At 30.3% G+C, this 26,525-nt stretch overlaps 1 protein-coding gene and 1 long non-coding RNA gene across 7 annotated transcripts in view; one reads left to right on the top strand and one right to left on the bottom strand.

Annotated features, from left to right (window-relative positions):
- Positions 1-1,491: 1,491 nt before the first annotated feature.
- Positions 1,492-5,299, bottom strand: LOC143047040 (uncharacterized). The gene is made up of 2 exons (XR_012969379.1): positions 4,892-5,299; positions 1,492-2,670 (listed from the first exon to the last, which is right to left on the bottom strand). It is a non-coding gene; the product is annotated as an uncharacterized LOC143047040 (long non-coding RNA).
- A 933-nt stretch (positions 5,300-6,232) lies between these two features.
- LOC143045855 (transcription factor 7-like 2) overlaps positions 6,233-26,525 on the top strand; it is a 54,703-nt gene continuing 34,410 nt past the window's right edge. For 5 of the 6 annotated variants that reach the window (XM_076218656.1, XM_076218655.1, XM_076218660.1 and 2 more), the window contains exons 1-2: positions 6,233-6,473; positions 6,602-6,665. In XM_076218656.1, the coding sequence (XP_076074771.1) occupies positions 6,324-6,473; positions 6,602-6,665 (214 nt within the window). In that variant the 5' untranslated portion in view covers positions 6,233-6,323. Of the gene's footprint in view, positions 6,474-6,601; positions 6,666-21,341; positions 21,361-26,525 lie in introns of those variants that run through there. The other variant, XM_076218659.1, reaches the window with a different exon arrangement.

The raw sequence follows: 26,525 nt of genomic DNA, 5'->3' as shown, positions 1-26,525 counted from the left end.
CCCATGAAAGCTCTAAAGCTTGTTTTCAATGGGGTCCCTTCATGTAAACGGCTTATAGTGTTCGGCATACAAAAAAAGATAACACACAAATTAATATGACATAAAAATTCATATAGAAAGTAATTTATATAAAAATATGGTTAATAATATAAAAAGGAGTCTGATGAAGCCGCACTATAACTTTTGGTTAAGTGCTCTTTGACGCTAATTTTAAATTCCTTTATTTTCTTTATTTTTTTAACCTTAATTGGCAACATATTCCAATCTTGTATGCCATTAAAATAAAATGTGTCTTTTTGTTGACTTTTTGCTGGAGGAACCCAGAAGTTATATTCACTATTTCGTGTGAAATGATGATGTAAATGTCTCACCTTTGTAAAATTTGAATACATATAATTCGGACAATGGTGGTAATAAATATTATGTACATGGTTTAATCTCAATTGTTTAACACGATTTTCAATATTAACATAACCAATACTATTCAATACATTATGGTCAACTTTTGATCTATATCCAGTGTTTTTTATAAATCTAACACATTTGTTTTGTAATACTTGTAACTTATCTTTATATTTTTTGCTGACACCAGCATACCATGCAGAACAGGCATAGTCAAAATGACATTGAATTAAAGCTGTTACTAAAGTCTTTCTTGATTGTTCTGATAAACATTTTGCCTCTCTGTATAGGAACTTCAATCTTGAATTTATCTTTTGAATAATATTATTTAAAATTTTTTCTCCAGAAAGAGAATTATCTATATTAAGGCCTAAATATTTCACACAATTTTGCGAGGAAATTGTGTGATTATTACAAGTAACATCAAAGTTACGAATTTTAGATAATTTACGTTTTGACCCAAACAGAATAGTTTCTGTTTTCCCCAAATGAAGTGATAATTTATTATCAATCAGCCATTTGCTACAAGATTCAAGTTCCTTACCCAGTTTCTCCGATATAACTTCTGGGTTCTTATGAGAGTATAGTATGGTACTATCATCTGCATATAATAAAATTTTGCAGTCTTTACTAATACTTATAGACATGTCATTTACATAATATAGAAATAAAAGTGGTCCTAAAATACTCCCCTGTGGTACTCCACATGTAATATATCTTAAATCAGATTCAGTACCATTAATACTAACTTTTTGTTGTCTATTACATGAATATGATTCAAACCATTTAGTACTTTAATGTACTAAATGGTTTGAATCATATTCATGTAATGTACTAAATGGTTTGAATCATATTCATGTAATGTACTAAATGGTTTGAATCATATTCATGTAATGTACTAAATGGTTTGAATCATATTCATGTAATAGACAACAAAAAGTTAGTATTAATGGTACTGAATCTGATTTAAGATATATTATGATTTGACACCCATTTTTTGTAGTTTGTTACACAATATAAGATGGTCGACAGTGTCAAAGGCTTTTTGTAAATCTAACATTATCATTCCAGTATAAAGTCCCTTAGCAGTTTCATTTTTAATATGATCTAACAAATGAATAAGACATGTATCTGTAGAATAAGCAGATCTGAAACCAGATTGTAAATTATAAAGTAGATCATTTTCCATCACATATTTTTCAAGTTGTGAATATACTGATCTTTCAACAATTTTAGAAACTACAATTAGAATACTGACTGGTCGATAATTTCCGACATCCAGTCTACTATTTTTCTTAAAAATAGGACACACTCTAGCTGTTTTCATCTCTTCAGGTACTATGCCTGAAGTTATTGACAAGTTAACTATATAAGTAATTGGCTTTGCTAAAATACTTGAGCCATCTCTTAAAAACCTTGATGGTATTCCATCCAATCCAGTACTTTTACTTGGATTGAGTTGTTGTAACTGTTTAAAAATATATTCTTCAGTCACAGGTTTTAATTTAAAATTCAAATCATTACAACAAACAGTGTTATAAATTTTTTTAAATATGTCTGTTTTAATATCAAACACTTTTGGAACTGGTGGTAATTTTGATACTAAATTATCAGCTATAGTTGTAAAAAAGTTATAAAAGTAGTTAGCCACTGTATTTGAGTCATGACAGTTCTCATTTTCTATATTAAGTACAACTTTACTTTTCTCCTTCTGTTTAGTACTGTAACCCATACTTTTAAACTGTTTCCAGATATTTTTTGGATTATTTTTATTTTCTTCTATTTTATTTCCAAAATATGAAGATTTAGCTTTGTTTACCTCTCTCTGAGTTTTATTTCGGCATTTACAATAATCGTAATAAAAATGTTTACTATTTGTTTTTTTATATATATATTCAAAAGCAGATCTCTTTTTTGAATAAGTTCAATAATTTCAGAAGTCATCCATGGCTCTGTATGTTTTTTTTATCTTAATAGCTCTTTTAGGAGCTGCTTCATTTAAAATAGAAGTAAAAATATCTTTAAATTTTGCCCAAGTTCCATTCACTTCTCTACATAAATATAATTCAGATGTGTAATCATTACAACACTGCATATGATGAGCTTAATATATCGACGGGTGTGAGTACATTCCTATTACTGTGCTTTTTTAACGATAGTTACATAAACCATTTTTGAAACTTGAAATTCAAATAAAACCGCCAAAAACACCGGTTAACTGTATCCAGCCAAACCTGCGAGTAATCTCCATAGGTCAAAAGTAGGTCACTGGAACAAAATTGATATAAGATGGCATTACTCATTGCTTTCTTGTAATTACGAAGTAGCAGCACGTTATACACATGAAATAAATTAATGTGGAGCAGAAAACTATATTTCCAATGAATAAAGTAAAATTCCCCAAATCGCATTGCCATAAATTAATGTCACGTCCAGTTGATGTAATGTCCAAACAATAAGCTACCACCAGTATCTGGTTCGTGTTTATATTTTGTGTTTTTTTTATGTTCCTTATACGTTGTCAAGTTTGTATTCCCTGATATTTATTTTTTTTCATTTGCATATGATTTCATCAAAGCCTTCATATGGTTACACTTTATTTAAAAATCTGTATACACATCTGAAGATGAAAGTAAATTCCTTTGTATAGGATCATGGAAGTATTATATCAGTGACCGTCAATATAAAATACTTGGGTTCCATAATAGAGAGAATGTTATTTTTTTCGTGAAGTTTTAACGCATTTGTACAATCATTTGAATATGAACAGTTATAATTTTCCATGACACTAATCTTATGGTTAAACGGGCTAAATATATTCCAGCTTATTTATTATTTACAAAATTTATATATTTATAAATTAAAAATGCAAATGATCTGCTCTCATTACTGGGATACTTAATATATAGCATATACTTCTACTGTAATCAACTTCTGGAATACTAGATATATGGCATAAATATATTGTAGTCAAATTTATATTCCATGCAAGCCAAAGCCCCCCCCCCCCCCCCCCATTGCAACATTATTCAGGTAAAAAAAAAAAATAGTTATAAAACAAAACAATACTGCGCTTTAACAAATGTATAACATAAGTCTGTTAAAAAAAAGGAATAAAAATAAAATGTTACAAAACAAAACAATTCCGCTTCAGTAGGGTATAATTTACGCTCAGTGATTCTTTAATATAATAAAAGTAACATAACCTTCGAGGGCGGTATACATGGCTATCAAATCCGTTTCGCTGATTTCTTTCATCTTTTTCTATCGATTTCTATGAAATTTTAATTTCATCCACCCGTCGCGAATATGAATAAAACATATTTTTTTCATTTTAATATTTCTATAAGGAGCTGTTTTCACTATTTAAATAATATTTATCTATTCATTAAGGTTAGTTTTAAAGTAACTGTTAAAATTATTAATAAAAAAAACAACAATAACAACAAACAACCAAAAAAGAAAAAACCCGATACATTAAAAAAACTGGAAAAGTGAAAAAACAATAATACAAAATTAAGCACCAAGGGTAGAAAGACTTGATCATTTTGATGTTTTGAGTAGCGCTAATTGCTGCATCAGTATCGCTTACGGGAACCATTTCTGCTTGAACCTAAGCTGGGAACAGTATATCTAACACATATATATGTTCCTGACCTAAGCTATTCGTAGAAATGTATCTATGTATTTTGTAGACATTATAAAAACTTTGTAATTTTATGTTATTTGCTTATTGTGACACTATGATACACGAACAAACACACACACACACGCGCACATGCAGATATGTTTAAATTTAATCTCCAACGTCTGCGATGAGAGAAAAGGCAGGGTTTACATATTTTCTTAAAAGGTCTGTATTTTTCAATTGCCTCTTCTGAGTGAAAATATCTTTAGAAAGATTTAGGTTGTTAGGCTTCTGAGACGAGATTTTGCAATACTTTTGAGGGACGACAATTCAGTTCGTGGAAAGCAGTGCAGCTTTCAAATTTGGACCGATCGGAATGTTAAATTAAACAAAATTTCCTGAATTTTAAAAAATCCGTTGCTAATATCAAGATGTATTCTTTTTCTAATTCAGTTTTAATATTTATTTTCAACGGTGTGGGATCAAAATATTTATTTAAAAAAAACTGTTATACTCTCCCCCTCACAATCTAATGATCGCTCCTTATTATATTTTTTATCCGATTCTTTGTATGGACAAATAATTTTAAAGACAGAAAAGAAGAAAACCAAAACTATAAACAAAAATGAATTATAATTGTTATATTTTTTTCATAACCACCCGTAAGTGATTTTGAATCAAGTTATATTAAAAAAAATATATATTTCAAAACGTTTGATCTCAGACAATTTTAACACAGGTTTAACTACTATTATTTTTTCAGAATATTTTTAATTGACTTTAGTCTCAATTTATTTTTAAAAGAGGAATTAAAAGATAAACTTCGTGTAATATTTCAACTAAAGGATATTAATTGCTTACCCTAGGTTTATAAACAGTTGCCCTGATAAGAAATTTAGAAGACGACATCAGTAAACAAGTGGAATATAAACATTTCCAGATTATTTCAAAGATGATATCCTTGATGTTTTCTAGTAAACCACGTACTCTTTAAATCTACATTCAATAGTTCTCACAAATTTTCAGAAAAATGCATAATGTGTGCGAACGAGTCTCTGCTTATTCTCTGTTTTCACCAGAATTACTTTACCTGTCAAGGAAAAGACAAAATGCAATACACATATCATAAATTTCTGATGACCAAAAAGTATAATTTTCCTTGTCGCATCCACTAGATGGCGATAGTTACAAGACAAACAAATTGTAAACAAACTAGACTGAATGTTCAATCTGAACTGCCATATAAGGTATCACAAAGGCTTGCCGACAAAGATCAAAGGAAACCGACGGAATGAGTTTAATACAAAAATTCCAATTTCTCATATAACACATTTCACTTTACCGTTGAAAATGACAAATCCTTTGTTTAAATAATTACTAATACACAAAAAATATAAGATTGAAGATATAATTTGAACAAATCAATGAATTTTTCTCCCTGAACACTTGACCTTTAGGGTGCAAGCCCATCTATCGGATCGTTGAGATTTGAGATAAACAGGAGATCAAAGGTTCTGTGTTAAAACATTATATGTTAAGACGCACAAGAAGAATGGAGGCTATTTAAACTCTTTTCGTCCAGGACAGTTTAAATAGGTCCGTACGAAGTCCATCAAATATCTGACTTAAATAAATTAATTTAAATTATAATAATTTATATTATTTAAAATATCAGTTTTATATAACCGTTTTCCTATGACATTTCATCTTCAAAAAGCTAATTTTCTTAATTTAAGGCAAAATATTTACTAATCACATCAAAATCAATTATTCCAGCAATCAAAACACATTGCAAAACGAAGGAGAAGCACACATCATTTTTTCATTGCACTTGCACGCATTTACTTCAACTGTAGAGCTCTAACATCAAAGGGAAGGTACCTGGGGGCAAACTCCTCTGATATTTAAAATCGAATTACTTATGTAAATAATGACATGATGTTTGCAATTATTGCACGAACTAAGTAATATCGTGCTATCATTTTGATTGTAATGGTCAATTTAAAAAATGATTTAATTTATTTCTTACTTTTTTTAAGGAATGTATTTTCTGTAAAGTTGATTTTATTGTTTCAAATATCAAATTTAATAAATACGTGTCCCTTTCGATGACCTCCGTCATACCGAACCTATTTTGTAAGCCGAGATTTGATTGGCTGTGAAGTAAAGTGCTCGTTGCCAATTGGGTACTTTCCCATCTGAATGTCTTCACAAGTTATTCATGGCGGAAACCAAACGTGTATGGGAGATAGTGGCACAAAAAAGAGTGGGATTTATTTAGGTTTTTGGTGAAATGACAATGCCGCATGTGAACTCTGGCGGCTCAGAAGACTTCTTTTCAAATGACGAAGTGAAAGTGTATAAAGATGAAGGTGAAGAGGAAAAGAGATCATCTGAAAATTTATCCGAAGACAAATTAGGCTTAGTAACGGAAACCGAAGAGGTTCGTAAAAATGTTGATTGAAATAATTACATCAATGGAGGAATTACCCTTTGATCTTACCATGTGATACGTTATACATCAACGAGGATATTTGCTGCAAATATAAGGGAATTTTGTTTTCTTTGCAGGGTAAAAATGGTGGTTTGGGGAACGGATACGACGGTGACAAAACAGAAAACGGGCGAGAAGATGGTAAGCTTTAATCATAATACAATATTCCCTTTGATGTTTGTTAAGCAACACACCGTTCTATTTTTATCACATGATAATATTATGGTCGCTTTACAACTCTGTTATTTAATTGTTAAGGTTCGTTATTGTAGTAAAATGGACTCCTCTTCAAAACATTGTGTTGGTCAGTGAACTGTAAATTTATTTACTACTTGTAACAACAGTTTTATTCACTTGCACTTTTATTTATAAGATGATTCATAATACAGGTTTTTGGTTATGTTTACACTTCAGTTAATAGAGTCAAATTTGATCCTACAATTTTGAATTGCCTGGGAATGAAGACCATTGGGTCAGATAAGCTAAGCTGACCAATGGTCATTGAGAGTGGAAGTTGTTTGTTATACAGATAATTAGATAATCAGATCACAGTCTGTCAGATTTGATTGAAATCACAACACATGTCAATTAAACATGTTAATTGTTTTGACAACAATATCCTTTCTGTCTAAAATCCATTATCTTTTGTTTTCTCATACAAAAGGCATTTGATTCATTTATTTTAAAAGTTAATGTGAGGGCAAACAAAACAACAGTTTTCATAATCCCCTAAAACTGTTATAGTAATGAATATTAAAAAGATGTGAAATTTCTCACCCAAAGATAATCAAGGATAGAGAAAATCTGAAACTTGTAATTTGAATAATTTTGTGCCGACTGAGTCTCAATATGTATAATTATATTTCTTAATTTTTACATCAAAGAAGAGTTTTGTCAAAGTAAATTCCAGTATACATTGAATGCACCCTAGTTCAATTAAAAAAAAAAAATAAACAGAGAGCTTTAATTTGGATTGTTATAAACAGATAGAAATATTTTATTGAATAGTTTTTATTAAATGTATTTTTTATCAGTTAACAAAATTTAATTTTCAAAAATTATCATATCATAACTGTTATCTTCAGATTTGGACTTTCTTATGATCCCTGAAAAGTTGTTATCTTCAGATTTAAATTTGAGAAGCAACTAGACAAAAACACTGAACAAAAGAAATAGTAAATATCTTTGGGTTTTTTGTTCAAAAGAAGATATATTTCTATTGTTGGTTTGACAACTTTAAATTAATTATAAGTGTAACCAAGCTGAACATGCCCTCCAACCAAAGAATAATCCTTTATATACTGATGGATCTTAATACAAAAATTAGGTCTAAAATGGCTTTTTCGAGAACATCTTGAAAAAAGGTAAATTCCTTGGGGACATATAATAGTGACATTGTGTAATAAAATTATACAATTTTCAAACAAAAACATCTCATACATTATTACAACACATGTAAGCCATCCAATGGCCAGACAAAATCATTCAGATTTATAATTAGGTCCAAAATGAAAAAAAAAATACCTGTTGGAGAACTGAAACTTTTGTACTTCAATTTTACAACACTTTGTTATTTTTTAGTGTATTTATAACTTTTATGAGGGGGATCGAAGGGCTCCTGATCTCAAAATCCTGGGCTTAAAAAGATGTAATCAAGAGGTCCCGAATATTAAATGAAAATAAATCCAGACATCCCGAAATTCAAAAAAAGAATTCCTGGATCCCTAAAGGTTCAATCCCAAAATCCAGAGATTAAAAACACCCAATCCTGACGTCCTGAAAAAGGTCCTGCCCCCAATTTTTTTAATGAAGTTGATAATAATTTCCAAATTAGCCTTGTTCAGAGTTGGTCTGTATTAGCTGCAAAGGGACTGTGGTTTGGTGCATCTGAAAATTGTTTGTTTACAATAATGTGTATTCTGTCATCATAATGTAGTCATGTAGATGATGACAATGGGCGGACTTGATTTCTGCCATTGTTTCTAAGAGTATATGATTAAGTTGTCAACAGTAATTGACAAGTGCTTACATTCAGCTGGTACTGACAGTCTCCTTCAGAAGACTTCTAAATATTATCACTTCAAATTCCATACACAATTTGTAGACCATTAAGTCCTTTTCTAACAAAAATTGGAAATATATGGAAGTTTTCAATAAACAGCAAAATAGAAAAAAATGAAAAAGTTAGGCCGTTAATATTATCAGTTTGGAAATTTCACTGGTTAGGAAACATATATATGATGCATATATTTATAAACTTTTCTTTGTCCATTGTACATGTATGTAAGTAATTGTTTTGAATAACAAAAAACTTTTCACTTTTGGAACCATTTTCAACTTACAAGTCTTGTTGAGGGACAAATGTATTTTTCTAGATTTATTTTAGGATTGGGTTGTGCAGCATCCTTTTATGTGTAACTCAATTATCTGTCATACTTTTGCTTTGAAATAGTTTTTATGTTTTGATTATTTTGCAATCATTAATCTTAGGAACCACAACATGAACAATTTAACCAGTGGTAAAATTTGTTTGAAAGAATACCATGAGTTAGTTGTAGGTTTTTGCCTTCCGTCCCAAAAAATTGGCATCATGATATATCCTAAAGTGCTGAAAGTTGCTTAAAAACAAAATTCAATTATTTAAACACAACTTTTGAGACTTGCATCAACCAACCTGGACCATATGAATGTCTTGACTGTATTTATCATTTCAAGGTTGTTCATGTATAAAGCTCAAGCTAGAAGTTGCATTTCATTTCTTGTTTACTATCCTCTTTACTATTTTGTATGGACTTTGCTTATTGTTAAACCCCATACCCTAACCTGTAGATGTTAATTTCTGTGTCTTTTGGTCTTTTGTGGATATTGGTCACATGGGCAATCATACCACATCTTTTTAAAATATTCAGAAAACTATTTCTTGATAGTAATATACTTACCAGTTATCCATCAATTTAAATTCTTCAATTTTGATTATGTCCTGACCATTATGAAAATGTGTGAATTTCTCTTGGAATTGCTACTCTGGATATTTGATTTATTTTGCATTTCTAAATTATTTCCCAAATTCATTAATTTTAAAGAAGTCAAAAAGTATATTTGAATAAACGGCATTCATTCAAGAGAATTAACCAAATCTTCTTGACTAGACCATGCTTTGTAGATGATGTAAGCCATTCTGCCATAAGAAAAACTAGTATATGTGATTATGTATACTGACATTGCATTATTTAGGCTATCATCACCAGAGACATATTAATATGACCATTTCAACTTTCCAGCTTGTTTAACAAAGTAATTTTGGCATGCAACATGTTTGACATGTTAATATTTCTTTGTTTGATATGATCCATGACCTAGTTTGAGTTTCTAATTCATAGTGAAGGAAACAAGATGTAATTTGGAAATTCTGTGCAGAAATGGCATTTTTTTTTCTTTGAAAGGCCACAATATTTATATGTGTGTTTCCTGCCTACCAGCCTAGCCAAATTTTCATGCTTTCTTTTACAGATTTTATGACATTTTTTGTTAGGTTTGTTAGAAATTTATGCATTTTACCTATCTACAGCTATCAGTCCTAGTTTTTTTTTAGAATAAAGGATTCAAGTTAGTTTCATTTTGTAAATTATTTAGCCTTAAAAAGAAGAAAATGTAGTACCCCGTCCACACTATGCCTTTTTAAACCAGGTTTGACCCTAATTAGTTAATCCGGGTTAAATTTAGGAAGTGTGAACGCCTTATCCCGCAGCGAGCCCGTAATAGAATTATCCCTTATTTGAGGTGGAGTTAATGTGGGGCGAACATGGATTAACTACCTCACTTCTAAGTGTGAAAGCAAAGTGAAGTTAATGTGAGGTTGTTGATTAGTGACATATATGACGTTTGCTTGAATAAGTCATCAATGTGATGTAACTTTCACGTGACAAACGTCCAGTTACCGTACATGTATTATAATACTGGGTCATGTATTATATAATCATAAAAAATTAACGACAAAAAGAGAGCTATAAGTGTATTAATCTATGTTGAAAAGTAAACCTGGACAATGATAAACGATGAAGCCTATATCGCTTTTTTGGGTGAAAAATGGGTGCAATTTGGATAAAGTGATGTTATTTGAAAAAAAAAAAAAAACAGATAGCGGTTGGTTGTGATTGAACTCCTCAAAAGCGACCATGTGGGTAAAATATTTCAGACTTTAAATGATGAAAAAAAAATATATGTTCAGTGGACATGCAGATGCAGGTTACAATTTTGGTGCCCTATGTTTATATTTTTGTTGAGAGGGAAAATCCCAAACCGGGTTAATTTTTTATCAAGTGTGAACTGGGGTAATTAATTGGGGTTAGTTAACCCGGGTTTGCTCCCAGTGCAGATTTTATAGAGTGAACAGAGTATAGGACTAGCAGTGGATAAAGACCATGTAAAAAAAAATAATTGGAAAAAATTAACATGGACAACAGAAAACAATATACACACAACAATTTCAGTAGCGGAGATCCCGAAATTTTCATATGGGTAAAAAAAAGTTGGAGTGGGGGTGTCTAACTGACTTCCTACAAGATAAATGAGCCATGCATTAGTGGTTCCCTAAATAATCAACCAGTTTTATTATAAAAAAATATCATTCAGTATCTTCTTAAAAAATTAAAATTGATATATATTGTATTATGCATCTTAAGCTTGCTTACATATAAATGTCCATCCTTATATCGAACCTTCTCCATCTTAAATCCAACATATTTCCAATGGCATATCAGTGGTCTCTATTGAAGTGATTGATAGTTATTTGTAAGACCACCGCTAGGGTCAATATAGATACAGGAAAATCGCAAGTATAGTTAGAATTATGTTTGTAGTTTGGGTTGTGTCTTCCTGTGGGCTTGTTGATTACAAGACTTCCACGTTAGAAATCTGACCCAAAGTGTCATTCTAGTACAAAGCAAGTTTTAGATTTATAACAACATGTTGGCATCATTGGGGTTTTACCTGGGTCATTTTTTTCCCCCCACTTCATTCACAAAAATATTATTTTTTTCACCACTTTCATCTTTCTTCAATTTGTTTTCTTTTGGAAAAAATAAATAAATTTACAGCATTGTCTTATTTATAATAAACACCTGGACAATAAACTAGAAGAATATTTTTTAATAACTGGTACATTTTAAGAGACTATAAAATAACAACATTACAAAGGCCTTGTAACTTTCTTACTGCTCCCTTTTGGTTGATTTTGGACTGTGCCTACATGTATATTTTTATCCAAAACATCAGCAGGTCAGGATTAGTTTTCAATGATTTGCCATCTATTCTAGTTGATGGCTCTGAACAGTGTTACTTAGCTTTCTTTTCTGGTCTCTTTAAAAATTCAATTGAAATATGTGTTTAAAACAGGAGCACAAAAACAATCCTGATGTACAGTACCAATTTCCAAACTATATTTGTCCCGAATGCCACTGAAAATTAGACAGCAAGCCAACATTTGAATATCACAATTATAAATTCAGATGATAAACCTAAAGAGCTACTTTAAGGCACTTATAAAATAATTATATATTATTTTATCTTAAAAATACCCTTACTGTATCCTTGCTTTCTGTATGTAGTATCTGCTCCTGTCCAGAACATATTCACAATTCTGTAACTCATTCTTACTAATAGAATCTTATGCTGCAATCAATTATAACCTATATTTGTTAAGTCATAGTTTTAGTATGACATGAATATTGAATGAAACTAACTGTTTTGCACTGTGAAGTGAAACAAAAATATTGGAATATAAAAAAACAACTTTGGTTATATGCACTCACCATATAACTTTAACTATCATTTACTTCATGATGAGTGCTTATGTCCTCCTATGGGCCTCAACTTTGTTTTATGTTAAAATTCAATTTTGTTTTATATTAGATCACTTAAATATTTTATTTTAAGATTTAATTAATTTCATTTTTGTGAAAATGGTTTTTCGAGCAGAACACATTTTATTGCAAGTAATAACTGTGAAATCAGTCAACAGAAAAAATATATGTGTAGTATACTTGAACAATGGATTTAATATACATTGATTTTTGTGTGTCATCATGTAATGAGAGTATTGCTGAAGAAAAAATCTATTCAGATGTTTAATAAACCACTGCTAAAAAGTTTAAATGAGATCACTTTTCAAATATAGAAGGAGAGGGTTAAGAACACACAGAAGGCACTATTTCATTTCTCAACTTATTGGCTTTCTTGGAAAATATGTTAGATAACACAATTATGATAATTTTTTCTCCAAATTTTCAAATAATCTCTGAAGTGAAGGTAGTTGTCAGATCAACACCACTCTAGTACAAATGTCCCTGTTCTTATTCCATTCTCTAACCCTTGATTCAAGTGCGAGTAAAGACACTTTTTTTAGAGAAATATGGATTCACGGACATGTTGGATATAGGTCAATCGAAAGATCAAGGTCACTGAGTAATTAGATCAAAGAAAACATGATTATAAAGTAATTAAAAAACAAGTATTAAATTATGAATATTAACAATTCATGCAAAGTTACTGTGGCTAGATTAGTAACCCTCAGGTCAAAGGTCAAACATCAAAGGTCTTGGCTCTGACATAATTAACCTTAGGTCAATTGTACCATTGTGAAATATAAGGATATTGTTAATATCCTACACCTTATTAATAAAGATACTGATATAATGACTAATGAAAATCTCTTCCTTATTATTTTCACGAACACTTACAATGTACACAATACACAGCTCCTTATATGTAATACCTTACATAAGTCTACTATACTCAACCTACACAAGACATTTTGAAAGGGAAATTTTTTTCCTTTTTACAATTTAATATTAAAAAAATACATGTATGAAATATTGAATCATTTTAAAGTTTTTACTGCTTGGTTGATTTTTAAGTTTAATGCAGGTTATATGACAGTAGTATCACCAGCCATGGCTGTAGCACCTTAGTAGATTGGCATCAAACTGTACAAACACTATGAACATTGGTTTGTTAAAAAGGATCATATTCCTCAGGCATGCCCATCTAGTACCAAGTCATTGATGGCATATACCAGTACTGCTAGTGTACTGTAGAAAGTCGGGATCTCTATTGGGACTATGGGTCCTTCAACCAATAAAAACTGACTGCCAGAGCTAAATAAGGTGTATTTAGTGATGACATTAACAAATGATAGTCATTGCTGCCACCCAGGTGACCCAAACAAATTGTTTCAGTTTTGTTGTCGAGCCTGCAACTTTTGTTGCAGAAAGTTCGACATAGGGATAGTGATCCGGCGGCGGCTACGGCGGCGGCGGTGTTAGCTAACTTCTTCAAAGCTTTATATTTTAGAAGGTGGAAGACCTGGATGCTTCATACTTTGTATATAGATGCCTCATGTTACGAAGTTTCCGTCACTCACATGTCCAATGTCCTTGACCTCATTTTCATGGTTCAGTGACCACTTGAAAAAAAAGTTCAGATTTTTTGTAATGTTGAATTCTCTCTTATTATAAGTAATAGGATAACTATATTTGATATGTGCGTACCTTGAAAGGTCCTCATGTCTGTCAGACAGTTTTCACTTGACCTCGACCTCATTTCATGGATCAGTGAACAAGGTTAAGTTTTGGTGGTCAAGTCCTTATCTCAGATACTACAAGCAATAGGGCTAGTATATTCGGTGTATGGAAAGACTGTAAGGTGTACATGTCCAACTGGCAGGTGTCATCTGACCTTGACCTCATTTTCATGGTTCAGTGGTTATAGTTAAATTTTTGTGTTTTGGTCTGTTTTTCTCATAGTATATGCAATAGGTCTACTATATTTGTTGTATGGAATGATTGTAAGGTGTACCTATCTAGCGGGCAGATGTCATGTGACCTTGACCTCATTTTCATGGTTCAGTGGTCAAAGTTAAGTTTTTGAGTTTTGGTCTTTTTATCTAATACTATATGCCATAGGTCATCTATATTTGGTGTATGGAAATATTTTATGATCTTTATGTTAGTTGCGCAGGTTTTATTTGACCGTGACTTCATTTTCACGGTTCATTGCACAGTGTTAAGTTTTTGTGTTTTGGTCTATTTTTCTTAAACTATAAGTAATAGGTCAACTATATATGTTGTATAGAAGCATTGTTAGCTGTACATGTCTGCCTGGCATGGTTCATCTGACCTTGACCTCATTTTCAAGGTTCATTGGTCTTTGTTTAGTTATCTTGGTTAATGTTAAGTTTATGTGACAGTTGTATTAAAGCTTAGCTTTATACTTAGGACTATCAACATAATATCAATGATAAGTATAGAAGGCGAGACATTTCAGCGTGTGCACTCTTGTCTATAATAGAGACCATGGAAATCCAGTAATAGTAACTGATCTTGACCTCACTTTAACATTTGAGTGGTCAGATAAAGTTTTCAGGATATGATCTGCTCACTCTACTGTGACTACTTTTTTGCCAGTTCAAGTTCAGAAATTTGTGTCATTGCAATGCCATAACTTCATTTCAAGACCAAGAAAAATTGATAACAGTTGCAAAAACTTTGGTGGTATCATGGGACATTGCTATTAGTAGTTAAGGAGATTGCAGGTTTGACCTGTTGCAGTGCTTAATCAAAGGCTTAAATATTGGTATTTGCTTGACTTTGAGTCTTGAAAGTATTAATAAGAACAAAGACCGATCCTGATAGGTTCTCGGTCACATTCATCTATACAAGTAGGGTACCATTCACTGCCCATTGACTGTTATCTTGTAAACTTTAGCATTAACGTTCTTGTCTTGGCGTGCATGTAATATTTTCCACTGGATATAAATCACCAACCAAAATATCCATCAAATATTTTTGGACAAATATGGAAATTGATGAAGTAGACCTTTTTCAATGAACGGATCTTATTTTAAACATTTGTATGATGGAAACTGTTTCCAGTTGAGTACATTTTGGTTTGTTTAGGTATATTGACCTTACAAGAACACAGTACTTTTATTACTACCTATTGAATTAAATAACTCACTAAGTAAATATGGAAATATCACTCATATGAGACAGATATAACTAAATAAGTGGACATGGTCATTCCATTTAAATATTTATCAGGTGTGGACATAGAAATTCAATAGAAATTTGATTGGGAAAATGAAGTCAGTATCAATAAAAAGGTAATTGTCAGGTGATACCAGGTAGATAGCACACCTTTTCTATTGGTTGACTCATGGTTTATTGTTCACATTATGATGGTGGAATGGAATTTTTTAATTAATGAAATTGAAAAAAAAATTTAATGAAGGAATATTTGAGATTTTGATATAAGTTACCAAATGTCACGAAAATTTAGATTAAAGTAATAGTGGTATATTGTTTAATGTGTGACAATATATATTTCTTTGTTAGTTTTGGGATAAAACCAGGTCATTTGTCCCCCTTCTCCCCTCTTAATAAGGAGACGATTAAAAAGTTACAATGTAAACCTATATTTTTTTTAAAATTCTGCATGATTTTTGCCTATTAGAATATGACTTTTAGAAACAGTAGACCTCTTTTCTTAAATCTAATATTTTGAAACATATTTGATATGTTGACAAAAAATACCTCCCTCCCCTGTTTCAGTTTGTCTCCAGATGTAATTTTTAGATAAAAAGTTCCAATAAAGCATGTAAAGCTTACTTTGTAAACCTTAGGTTAAGCTGCTGGAAATTGTAGTATTTCTTCAATAGGGTTGTGTAGTTTGTTGGTGTTTACATCAATTCATTCTCTCATAGAAGTCAAAGAAAACTGTTATGGGTAAGGTAGATTTCATTGTGTCATTTATTATGATGAAATACTTATTGTCATGTCAAGATAAACTGGTAGATTATTTTCATAGATACTATTGCTACAGCGTACTACAACTATGATAGTAACAGAGCTATCATTCATATGTATCGTATACATGTATCAAGTAAGGGAAAGGAGATTTTTTGTTTCATTATTAGATCCATTAACATATGAACATTCTGTTGGATCAATTTTTTGGTCTATTAAGGTCAAACTGTGATGTGTATCAACATAACATCGTTAAGTACCTATTAATTAAAAATGTCTCTGTGTGGCAGGTAACCGTCCTGTCAGTGATATGCACCTGAAAAAAAAGTTGTATTGAAGAGGTTAGTAAAATAATTTGTTCGCCTTCAATTGATCGAGATAAAGTAATGATTGGCCCTTTTTGTGTGTATCTTTGTCTGAGGGTGATATTGTTTACCTTCGGTGTATAATAAAGAACAATATCACAGGTTATGTTGGTATATATGATCCCCTTGGTCTCATTCATCGGGTGACTGGTCAAAGTAGAAATCCTGACATTGTTGTAACTTTAAACCTTACATCGCAAATGGAAGTTTAAAAGATGATCAAGTTTCTTGTAATGTTTATTTTGTTAATAGTTTTTGCTGGTTATTGACTAAAATTGGATATTTCGTGTTGGACTTGAAATGTTTGAGTAAATAGCCTAGACTGTTAGCAGATCTGTATTTTCAAATATGAAGCATTATTTGTTAGCATTTTAAGCTTTTTTTCTGCAATTTTGTTACCAGGTTTGATAATGACAAATGTATTTAGGAGAAAAAAATTTAAGTTATTTAGGGAAAATGCTAAAATTTTACTTTACTGTTGATCAGTAGTTTTAGTATAAATTCTAAAAAGATATGTAAGAGGAGACTTTAACCATGATGATTTCTTAAGCATTTTGCCTAAAAAATGAGTGCATAAAAAATCAGCTGATGAAGAAAAAAAATTAATAAGTGCAAGTTTTAAGGACTTGTTAAGTTTGTTTATTGCTTTATATCAAAATCACTAGAAAAAAGGAAGTCACCCAATCATAGCGTGTGACTGTGTCATTTAGTATTTGAGGACTATGTTTAGAAAGTTGTACTATGTGACATACAGGATAATGGTCCATTGATTAAGTATATTGTTAACTTATAATTAAGGTGGAGATGCACGAAGCTTATTGTTTATTTCCTCTCTAAACAATGGCCAACACCTAAGATCAATATAGATACACTGATCACATCATGGTACATGGGCTCCAAGTCTATTTCAGAATCTCAAGATCTAGGAAATCATGTCATGATCGGCTCGGATGATCACTCTCTGTCCTGTCCTTTCCTTGTTCCTGGTCATAGTTAAAAAGAGCAAAAAAAGATCCAGGCTTTATTTGATCGGTCAAAATGAAAGAAGCAGCAGCATGCTTTTTACTGCCTGACAATAATGTAATGTTTATAATGGATCTCTCTTTAAATGGTAAGGGATTGGCATGGAATATTTACTTGCATGAAAATTTATGATATGGATCATTTATATTTGCATTTGGTGTGTTTGGACTTTGGACATAGGTTTTTTTCTCCCTTTCATGTTTTAAAGAAACTGTACATTACAGTATGTTAGTATGATATGCAGCATACATACAAAAAGGTGCATTTAAATTTATATTTATTTAAAAAAAATGATAATAAATATTACAAATTTCATTGATTTTTAATGTACTTACTCACATGAAGATTTTGCCATGCCTGGTTAAATTTTTGATATGCTTAATTTTCAAATTTTCTAGTGATTTTAAACATACAAGGTACAACAGATGTATTAAATCAAAATTATAAGGAGCTTACAATCACCTTCATTTCATCACGTCACATGTACAGTTTGTATGATCGGCATTCATCATTTCATGGCGGTTACAGGTCTAAACATATTGTGTTGATTACTGTCCTTTGTTGAAAACTGTGTGTTGGCCTTGAAATCACATTTGGTTATTTTTTTTCATGGGGTTGCTGTCAATTATAACTCTAATTTAGGTTTACCCCACATTTATTCATTCTATTGTTCTGCTATTAAATTTCAATGTGTTCATATAAGACTTAATTTTGTGTTGGAAGATTTATCTTCTTGTTATTTGATGTTTCAGGATTTAAAAAAAAGCTATTATCTGTATGTTAACTTGTGTTTTTGAAAGACAATTTTGTTTCTACTCTTTCCTTGGAGTTAATATTGTAAAGAAAAAAAGATGTCAGGTATTCTTTAATGTGACAGTAATAAAACATAATAAAAAGACCTGTGAGTGAGTAAGGGCCTTCATTATGTCTGTATCAGTTGTTGGAATTATATCATATTTAGTTCAGACAAACAGGGTTGAGGAAAGGTCTAATTCACATCATTTAGTCTAATTTAGAACTAGAAGAGAATGTTTCTATAGTGCCAAGTCAATCAACTCTCGAAATACACCTGTAAGTTTAAAGTAATGCTGGATATATGCCAATGTACCAGCAGCCCAACAACACAACAAAGCAAAAAGTTATCTAGGACTCTGGTCTGGGAATTTGTTTTGGTTGGATTGAGAAACTCTCTTTATGTGTAAATTAGGAATTTGTTTCATGAGACATATGTTTCTACTTTTATTCTGCTTGCTTCTCTGGACATATTAGATCACATGGTTGTCTTGCATAAGATGAGCATAAGTTTAAAGTTTATCTACTGTTTTTTTTCAAGATTGTTTCATTATTTACTTTTTTTTTACTTAGATTGTTTCAAAGTCAATAATATTTTATTAATACTGACCAGACAATTCAAGCATGCTTGTACATGAAAATGAAGCTTGGGTCTATTGTCATTAAATTAAGATTTCCTTCATCAACACAGCAAGGAAATCAATATACAGGTACTAATTAAAGAGACCAAGTGATCAATATTACCTGGCTATGTCACATCAAAAGAAATTTTATCACCTGTCAGTTTCACTCTGAGTACCACTGTCATACCTGAAGAATTGTGGGGGTTATGCAAATTATCAACATTTCATTGAAATCTTATTAATTCAGTCTTATCAAAAGAATTTTCTGTGGTCTTATTTGATTATCATAATCCATTTGTTTTTTCTTCGTTTGTTGCAGAAATCTTTTTGTTTGTGAACACATTCTTGTATGCTGATTAAGACCAGGTCTACAGATGTGATTCCTTTTCCTCTTGACAACTGATATGCCGATTAATATGCTCAGAAACATGATTGTCTCAAATGTACATGTAAAAGACCATTTCATTTGTCGCTTCTTGGAGTGCAGGGTACCTGATGATGTTTTAAAATCGGAGTGCAGGGTACCTAATGATGTTTTAAAATCTTCAAAGGAAAAAAAAATCAAAAAAATCATAGAATATATTAAAATCTCAAAGCTTGGAAGACATGCTGTATTGAAATTTCTTGTGGTTGGAAGCAAAATCATATTTTACTAGGTTCTCTATTTGTTAACAGACATACATGTATATCAAGCGCAAACAAAAAACATTGTTTGTAAACAACAAGAATGCAAAGCTAGGATATGGAGCTCACATAATTCAATAAATATCAAGTTTTATTCTCAGTTCCTTTTCAACAAATGGTAGATTCAATTTTGTAATGTAACCAGCCTCTAAATTATGTCTACCTATTTACATCCATGACTTTCAAATCTTTGGTTGTGTCAGTGTTAAATCCAGAAAAAATGAAGCATTGAAATTTGTAATTAATATTTTTCTTTAAAGTGATAAAACAATTGGATACATGTATTTTTGTTAAGCAAACTTCAGCAACATTTTTTATTCTCTTCAAAGAGATACTCCACCAATGAATTTCTCCTGAAACATCAAAAATGAATATTGAATACTGTTTGAGTATATAAAACATGTTTCAAACAAATTCTTTGCTCTTTGAATTGTAAAAAGGTGATTAGAACACCAGTTGCCAAAATTGCTAAGTAGAAAATAATATTCTTCCATCACATTATGGGAAAAAGGTAGAAGAAAAAGGTGTGAAATTTTGTTACCAGAATGTGATAGTTGGTAAAGACATCTATCATCATGCCCTTCTTGCATACATTTTCATTATAAGAAGGAATGAAACGTAGAAGTAGAAATATGAAATAATTGAAAATTGTCTGTGATAAATGCATATTTAATATTTTGAATTTGAGATAAAAAAAAAAAAAAAGAAAGTATAAAGTATTGATGACACAAAATAGCCTGAAAAATTCCGTTACATGCACCTAACTGAACCTTAACTGGTCTAAATTTGGCTCACACAAGGGAAACAATTGCCTTTTAAAATAACAGTTTAAACAAAATTGTACTTATAATAAATTTATATCTTCAAAAGAAAATCGTGGAAATAATATTCAAATATTTGTCCTTTGTTAGATACATTAGTTGTACAGAATATCATATTAACTGAGAAAAAACAAATAATTAAATACTATTACCAGTGAAAAATCAATCTATTTTTTTTAAATAATAGTATCAGCTTTGAAATTGAAATATTAGTTTTTTATAAAATAAAACATTCACTAGTTTCTTTATTATTACTCTCTACCCATTATGCAATCATAATGCAAAATTCTTGAAAAGATGAAAAACAGCAAATCAGTTTGGCTCCAACCATCACCACTCATTTGGAAAGCTTGTGTTTCTTTGTAGTTTGAAATGTTCTTTGATCTTGCCTTTGATCTAGTTGTTTGCTAACTCTGATGGCCACACATCTAACAAAATTTGCTGCTGAAATACAGATTAGATGATCACAGAGTTTGTATTCTTGGCTTTATGTTTTTTAGGGTCATGGGTAAAAAGTAAGGGAGTCGACCTGGCATATTGCAGTCTCATGCATTGGTTTTGCAGTTTTTATTGCATAATTAGTTATGTATTTTAAAGTACTTATTTCGTGCTTTGATGTATACAGTGTAAAGTTATCTGTATATATCATTGAGAAACCTTTCCAAGTGGTTGATAGAATTAGGAGTCTACTTTTCGGTACAGCATGGGGACAATACAATTATAAGGTAAGGAGAAAATACAGTTATAAGATTCCTGTAAGAGGGGGAAAAGATGGGCACACAATTTCAAGGTAGGAGAGACATGAAAACTTTTTCAGGGGTTTTGTCATAAATTGTAGGACTTTTGAAAAGCTTTTTCATTTATGATTGGAATTGATGTATACCATATTTGGTCCAACAAACTTTGTTGTTCCAGGGGTCCAAATACATGTATTTTGTGTTTATAGCATAATACTACAAATAGTAATAGATTAGAAGCAATAATTTCATTTGAGTGATTCTTATTTTGATGCTTTATTAAAGAAACACTCACACTGATAATTTAATATTTTTAGGGAGACATGTGAAATTTTTCTTTCTTAAGTGACAGACCTGACACCTTCAAAAAAGGATACTCATATATGAGATTTTTTGGCTGAGCTAATAAAACATTAAAATTTATCAAATCTGTTGAGATTTAATAAAGGGAGTTTTATTTTATTTGTTAAATGTATTAAAGGATATGTTTTAGGCAACCTCTACAGATTTAGTGATAAGACATCTTGAGAAAATAATGAGGGGTTGGTCAATTTTGGGATAGAAGTTCAGAGAGAAAAATGATTTTTCTTGCTATTGAAATTTATCATCAATGGTTGTACTTTCATGTTTCTAAAATGTTTGTTTAAATATTTAACTTGAAGGAAGCTGCAAATGATTTAATGATTTACTTAACTTACAGTAAAAAACATATAAAATGAAATCATATGCATATATTGCTAAAATTGATATGTTTAAACAAATAAAAATGGATTATATGTTGCTGAAATATAAATTATTTATATTAGTAATTCAATAGAAACCTTTGATTTTATCTATGCTACAGTTATTATGTAAGATTTTGAATTTAAATGAAATATAAAATTCATAGTTGAATTTCTGTTTTATTTGGATGAATTAGGAGTAGGGTTTAAAATTGTAATGATGGTTATTTATAGGTTAAATAAAAAGGACGGTCATTCTACATTTTAATTTTACTTATTAATATATTGAAATATTATCTAAACTCTTCATTACTTTGTAATTAAAAAAAACTTATTTTATGATGCTTATATTGAAAGATATGTTTATATTAAAAGATTCTATTAAACCTGTATATTTAGAATCTATCGTGGGATCTAAAAACAGCAAAAATATGCTATTTCAGTGACTGAAATTTGATACAGTTTTAACTATTTTTCCCCTTGGCAAAAGTTTACAAATCATGATTTGCATTTAAAATTGAAACATTATTTCGTAGGTCACTGATATCTTGCAGCAAGTCAGACTTCAAAGGATTCACACTTGTGAATTTAAATTCATTAATTGCAAGAAGTATTGGAGTTTGAATAGGGCACAATTGGACTGTGACATCCATGAAAGTATATTTTTCGGAACATTAATAACAACATTAATTTTTTGTGTTGGTTTTATATGACTCAGTTATATGAATTCACCTGACTTGAGGGGAAATGTGTGGTAAAAGATTAATATGAATTCAAAAGACCACTTCAGGGCCTTTTTTGTTATATGATTTATTTCATTCAAGATTTTTTGTCACGGTATAAAACAAAGAAGAATATTACCTCCCTAATATAGAAATGATTGTATTCTTTAGTATATGAATGAGTTTGATTTTCTTTAAAAAGATATTTTAGTAACAGTGTGAGGAAGATGAATTCTACACCAGAATATTTTTTTGAACGGAAATATATTAATAAATAAAAGAATGTGTTGTTCAGAATATTGTATTTTCCAATGAATATAATAAATATTAGGATAGCTGTTTAACAACATTTTTATATGAAATATATTCTCACTTGTTGAATATTAATATGAACCTACGTATGAATGCTATAAATTTATTTTCAATAATTCTTATTCTCAAATTTTTCTTTTGATGGAATATACCGAGTAATTTAGATTGAGAGGAAAAAAATAACATAACATAGATCTAAAACATTCTATTTGAAAAATAAAATATGTATCAATTCTGTTACTCTTCACATTTTCTTTCTAAAATATTACCAGTTGAAATAATTAACACCTGTTTTGAAACCAAATAATTAAAAAAGTGAATAAACCTTTCATTACCCTAATAATTTAATAAATCATGACCACTCTTCCAATAATTACATATTAGGTGGATACAAAGCTAGATGTAATGTTGATACATAAATCTTTTGATAGTATTTTGCAATTTTTAATAGTATTTTGCAATTATGTAGGTACGAAAATTATCACTAGTTTGGGAAGTAATTTGGAAAACACGCAATGACCATATTTTATTTCAAAGATAATTTTTTATGCAATTTTCAGATTTATTACATTTCTTCACAATATTAACTTTCCTATGTTAGAATTGAGAGCCATGAACAATAACTTTCATGTTTTAAGATGGATGGTATACCAAGTACACTTTTAATTATCAGTTTTAGTGTATATATAACTGATAGTCCATAAAATCTACCAGACATCATCAAATATTTATAAATATTTGTCTTTGAAATAATAAAAAAATATACAAACCTTGTTCAAGAAACACATTAGGATAGTTTTAAAATGAGTACTGATCAATTGGTTTAATGCAAAAATTTCTAAATAAGTTATAGGCTTAACCGGTAGATTTTATTTTTTAGGAATTAAGTAATTTTAAAACATAATTTTATAAATGTCAGATTAAAGTAAGGTGTACTGCTGTTTTAATACATAAATTGATGATTAGTAAACACATATATACTAAAAAGTGGCTTAATTTATGATGTCAATACAGCTCAAGGGAAACATTTTTTTCAAAAAAAAAAAATATTTCTTGAGTCCAGAATTCATCATCTTAATTGTTTATATGTAAGTTTTTGGTGAGGGTTAATATAATATTTTGTAAAGAATTGTTTAGGTTCCAATATCCTAAGGTATGTCCTGTTTTAACATTGTCCCAACATCATCAATTGTCAATTCTGTTGGATTTTGTTGAGTAAAATATTTATAGTCAAGAATCTTGTCTTGTACTAGGAATTGTTCAGATTGCTGTCATCTTTAGTAAGTTGATACTATGAATTATCAAGTTCTCAACCCTGTTAATTCCAGTCTAGTCTTACTTCAGACTAGGCTTCCATATATGTTCTTTGTTGTGATATTTAAGACAAAAGGGTGGTACACTGGACTAATACATTGTCATCATGTTTATCTGGTCCGAGAACACAATTAATTCGTAGTGCTTTTCTTTTAGAACATAAATGAAAATTAAAAAAATCCCACCTGCGCTTTCTCAATGAAATTTTTACAGTGTGTTGTACTACATTTGGGACAAATTATATCAAAATTATAGAAAACTTCATCGGCTCTAACTCAAAATATGGACAATTTTATGTTTAGGGCGTCTTGTAATCTTTTGACAGCTTCTGAAGTGCTAATTTTTAACCTTTTCCAGCTGGACCAAATCACTACTTTCCTTTAAAATTCTGGACCCAAATTTTTTTACAGTGTAATTTCACCCCCCTACTTCCAATTTGAGGCATAAAACATGGAGAAATAAATTTGGAAGGGGTATGAAAAATATTGGCAGGTAACACAATGTCAACACTAGGGACTATATTCATGAACAAGGAAAATCAAGGGACCGTCTATGTCTGTCTGTGACACATTTCTGTCTGATTTTTCTGAGAAATTTGTAGCTTTTCATCTGGTAATGCCATTTCATGTGACACCTTTTTGGTTTGATGTTTTTCTCTACTTTCTATTTGGTATCTGAAAATGACATGCACATATATGATATTTCCTTCACATGTTTACAACATTGAACAGAAAAGTTTGGAGTTCAAAGGAGGAGTAAGTTGATGAAGGGTCAATATTGGTCCCAATAATTGCCTTTAGAATAAACAACATGGGAGACCAGAATAGTTCTAGGTTATCTGAATTTGAATATTTTAGATCATTAATACATGAATACTGGTTTTACAAAGAAAAAATTTGAGACCCATGTAGGCTTTCCTGGCCCAATTTCGTTACTTCTAAGGCCTGCCAATCCTTGCATAAAACAAAGCATGATATATAAACATATTCCAATGGATAAAACACAGATAATTGTAGAGCACTAAAAGCATTATGATAACAGAACGTCTAGTCTGCATGGCTAATTTCAATTAATTGGATCATTAGTTGCTTAGTAGGAAACAATGATCTACAAATTTTTATTAACAAAAAAAATATTTTTAAGATGATTTTTTTCATTAGTACTAAAATGTAGCCAGTTAATCGTTTACCTAATACGAACCATATCATTTTGTTTGTAATGCTATATGATTGTGCTTAGCGCAGGGGAAGCATTTTTGAATAATTTTATTTCATATCTCTACTCATTGAATTTGAAAGGCTGTTAATTATTTCAGTTTACTAAATATTGTTGAAAAAAAGTCTTCATAAGAAGATATTAAGTGCATTTTCCTATTGTTTTAAAGTGTTTATATGAGTTTTGAACAGAATATCTATTAGTTTCTGCTTTACAAAACTCAATCATCATGTGATTTGACAGACAATAAAACAGTAATACTAAAGGAAATTAGCCCATAGATAGTAAATGTGATTTTCAACTGCAAGTTTGTTTGTGGAATAAGAAAATGGATGTATTCAATTGCTATGCAAAAACTTGTAAAACACTTATTATATCTCAATCCAGGTTAATGAAAATTTTGACTAGCATGAACCAATTTTTACAAAGGGCAAGTTTCTGTTTTACCACTTAACTAAAAAGATGGGAAGTGCTGAATTTTTCTTGTTCGTATGTAGATTTTAAGTATGTGGCAGCATTGAAATCTATTCACAAAAGAACAAAGAACAAAGATGTAAATAACAACAGGTTACAGTATGCCTAAAAACTACAGCAACCCTCCTGTTTAGTAAATGTGAGACATATCAAAAGGGACAACTAACAGCCCTAAGTAAAAATATGTATTGCATAAAAAGTTGGTGAAAATGATCCAAGCTAGTGCACACTCATCATGTCTAGTTCACAGGAAAGACAGTTACTACCTAATAACATGTGAATCATTTGATCTTTTGTATGACATATAACCATCAGAACTTTATTTGAATTCCATAGAAAAAATAAAAAATCTAGTTTTGTTGATTGGTTCCATCTGTTAGGGTAATGTATAGTT

The sequence above is a fragment of the Mytilus galloprovincialis genome, chromosome 9 (assembly GCF_965363235.1).
Source record: "Mytilus galloprovincialis chromosome 9, xbMytGall1.hap1.1, whole genome shotgun sequence".
NCBI lineage: Eukaryota > Metazoa > Mollusca > Bivalvia > Mytilida > Mytilidae > Mytilus > Mytilus galloprovincialis.
The sequence above is the reverse complement of the archived record's forward strand: the minus strand, read 5'-3'. Positions and strand labels throughout refer to the sequence as shown.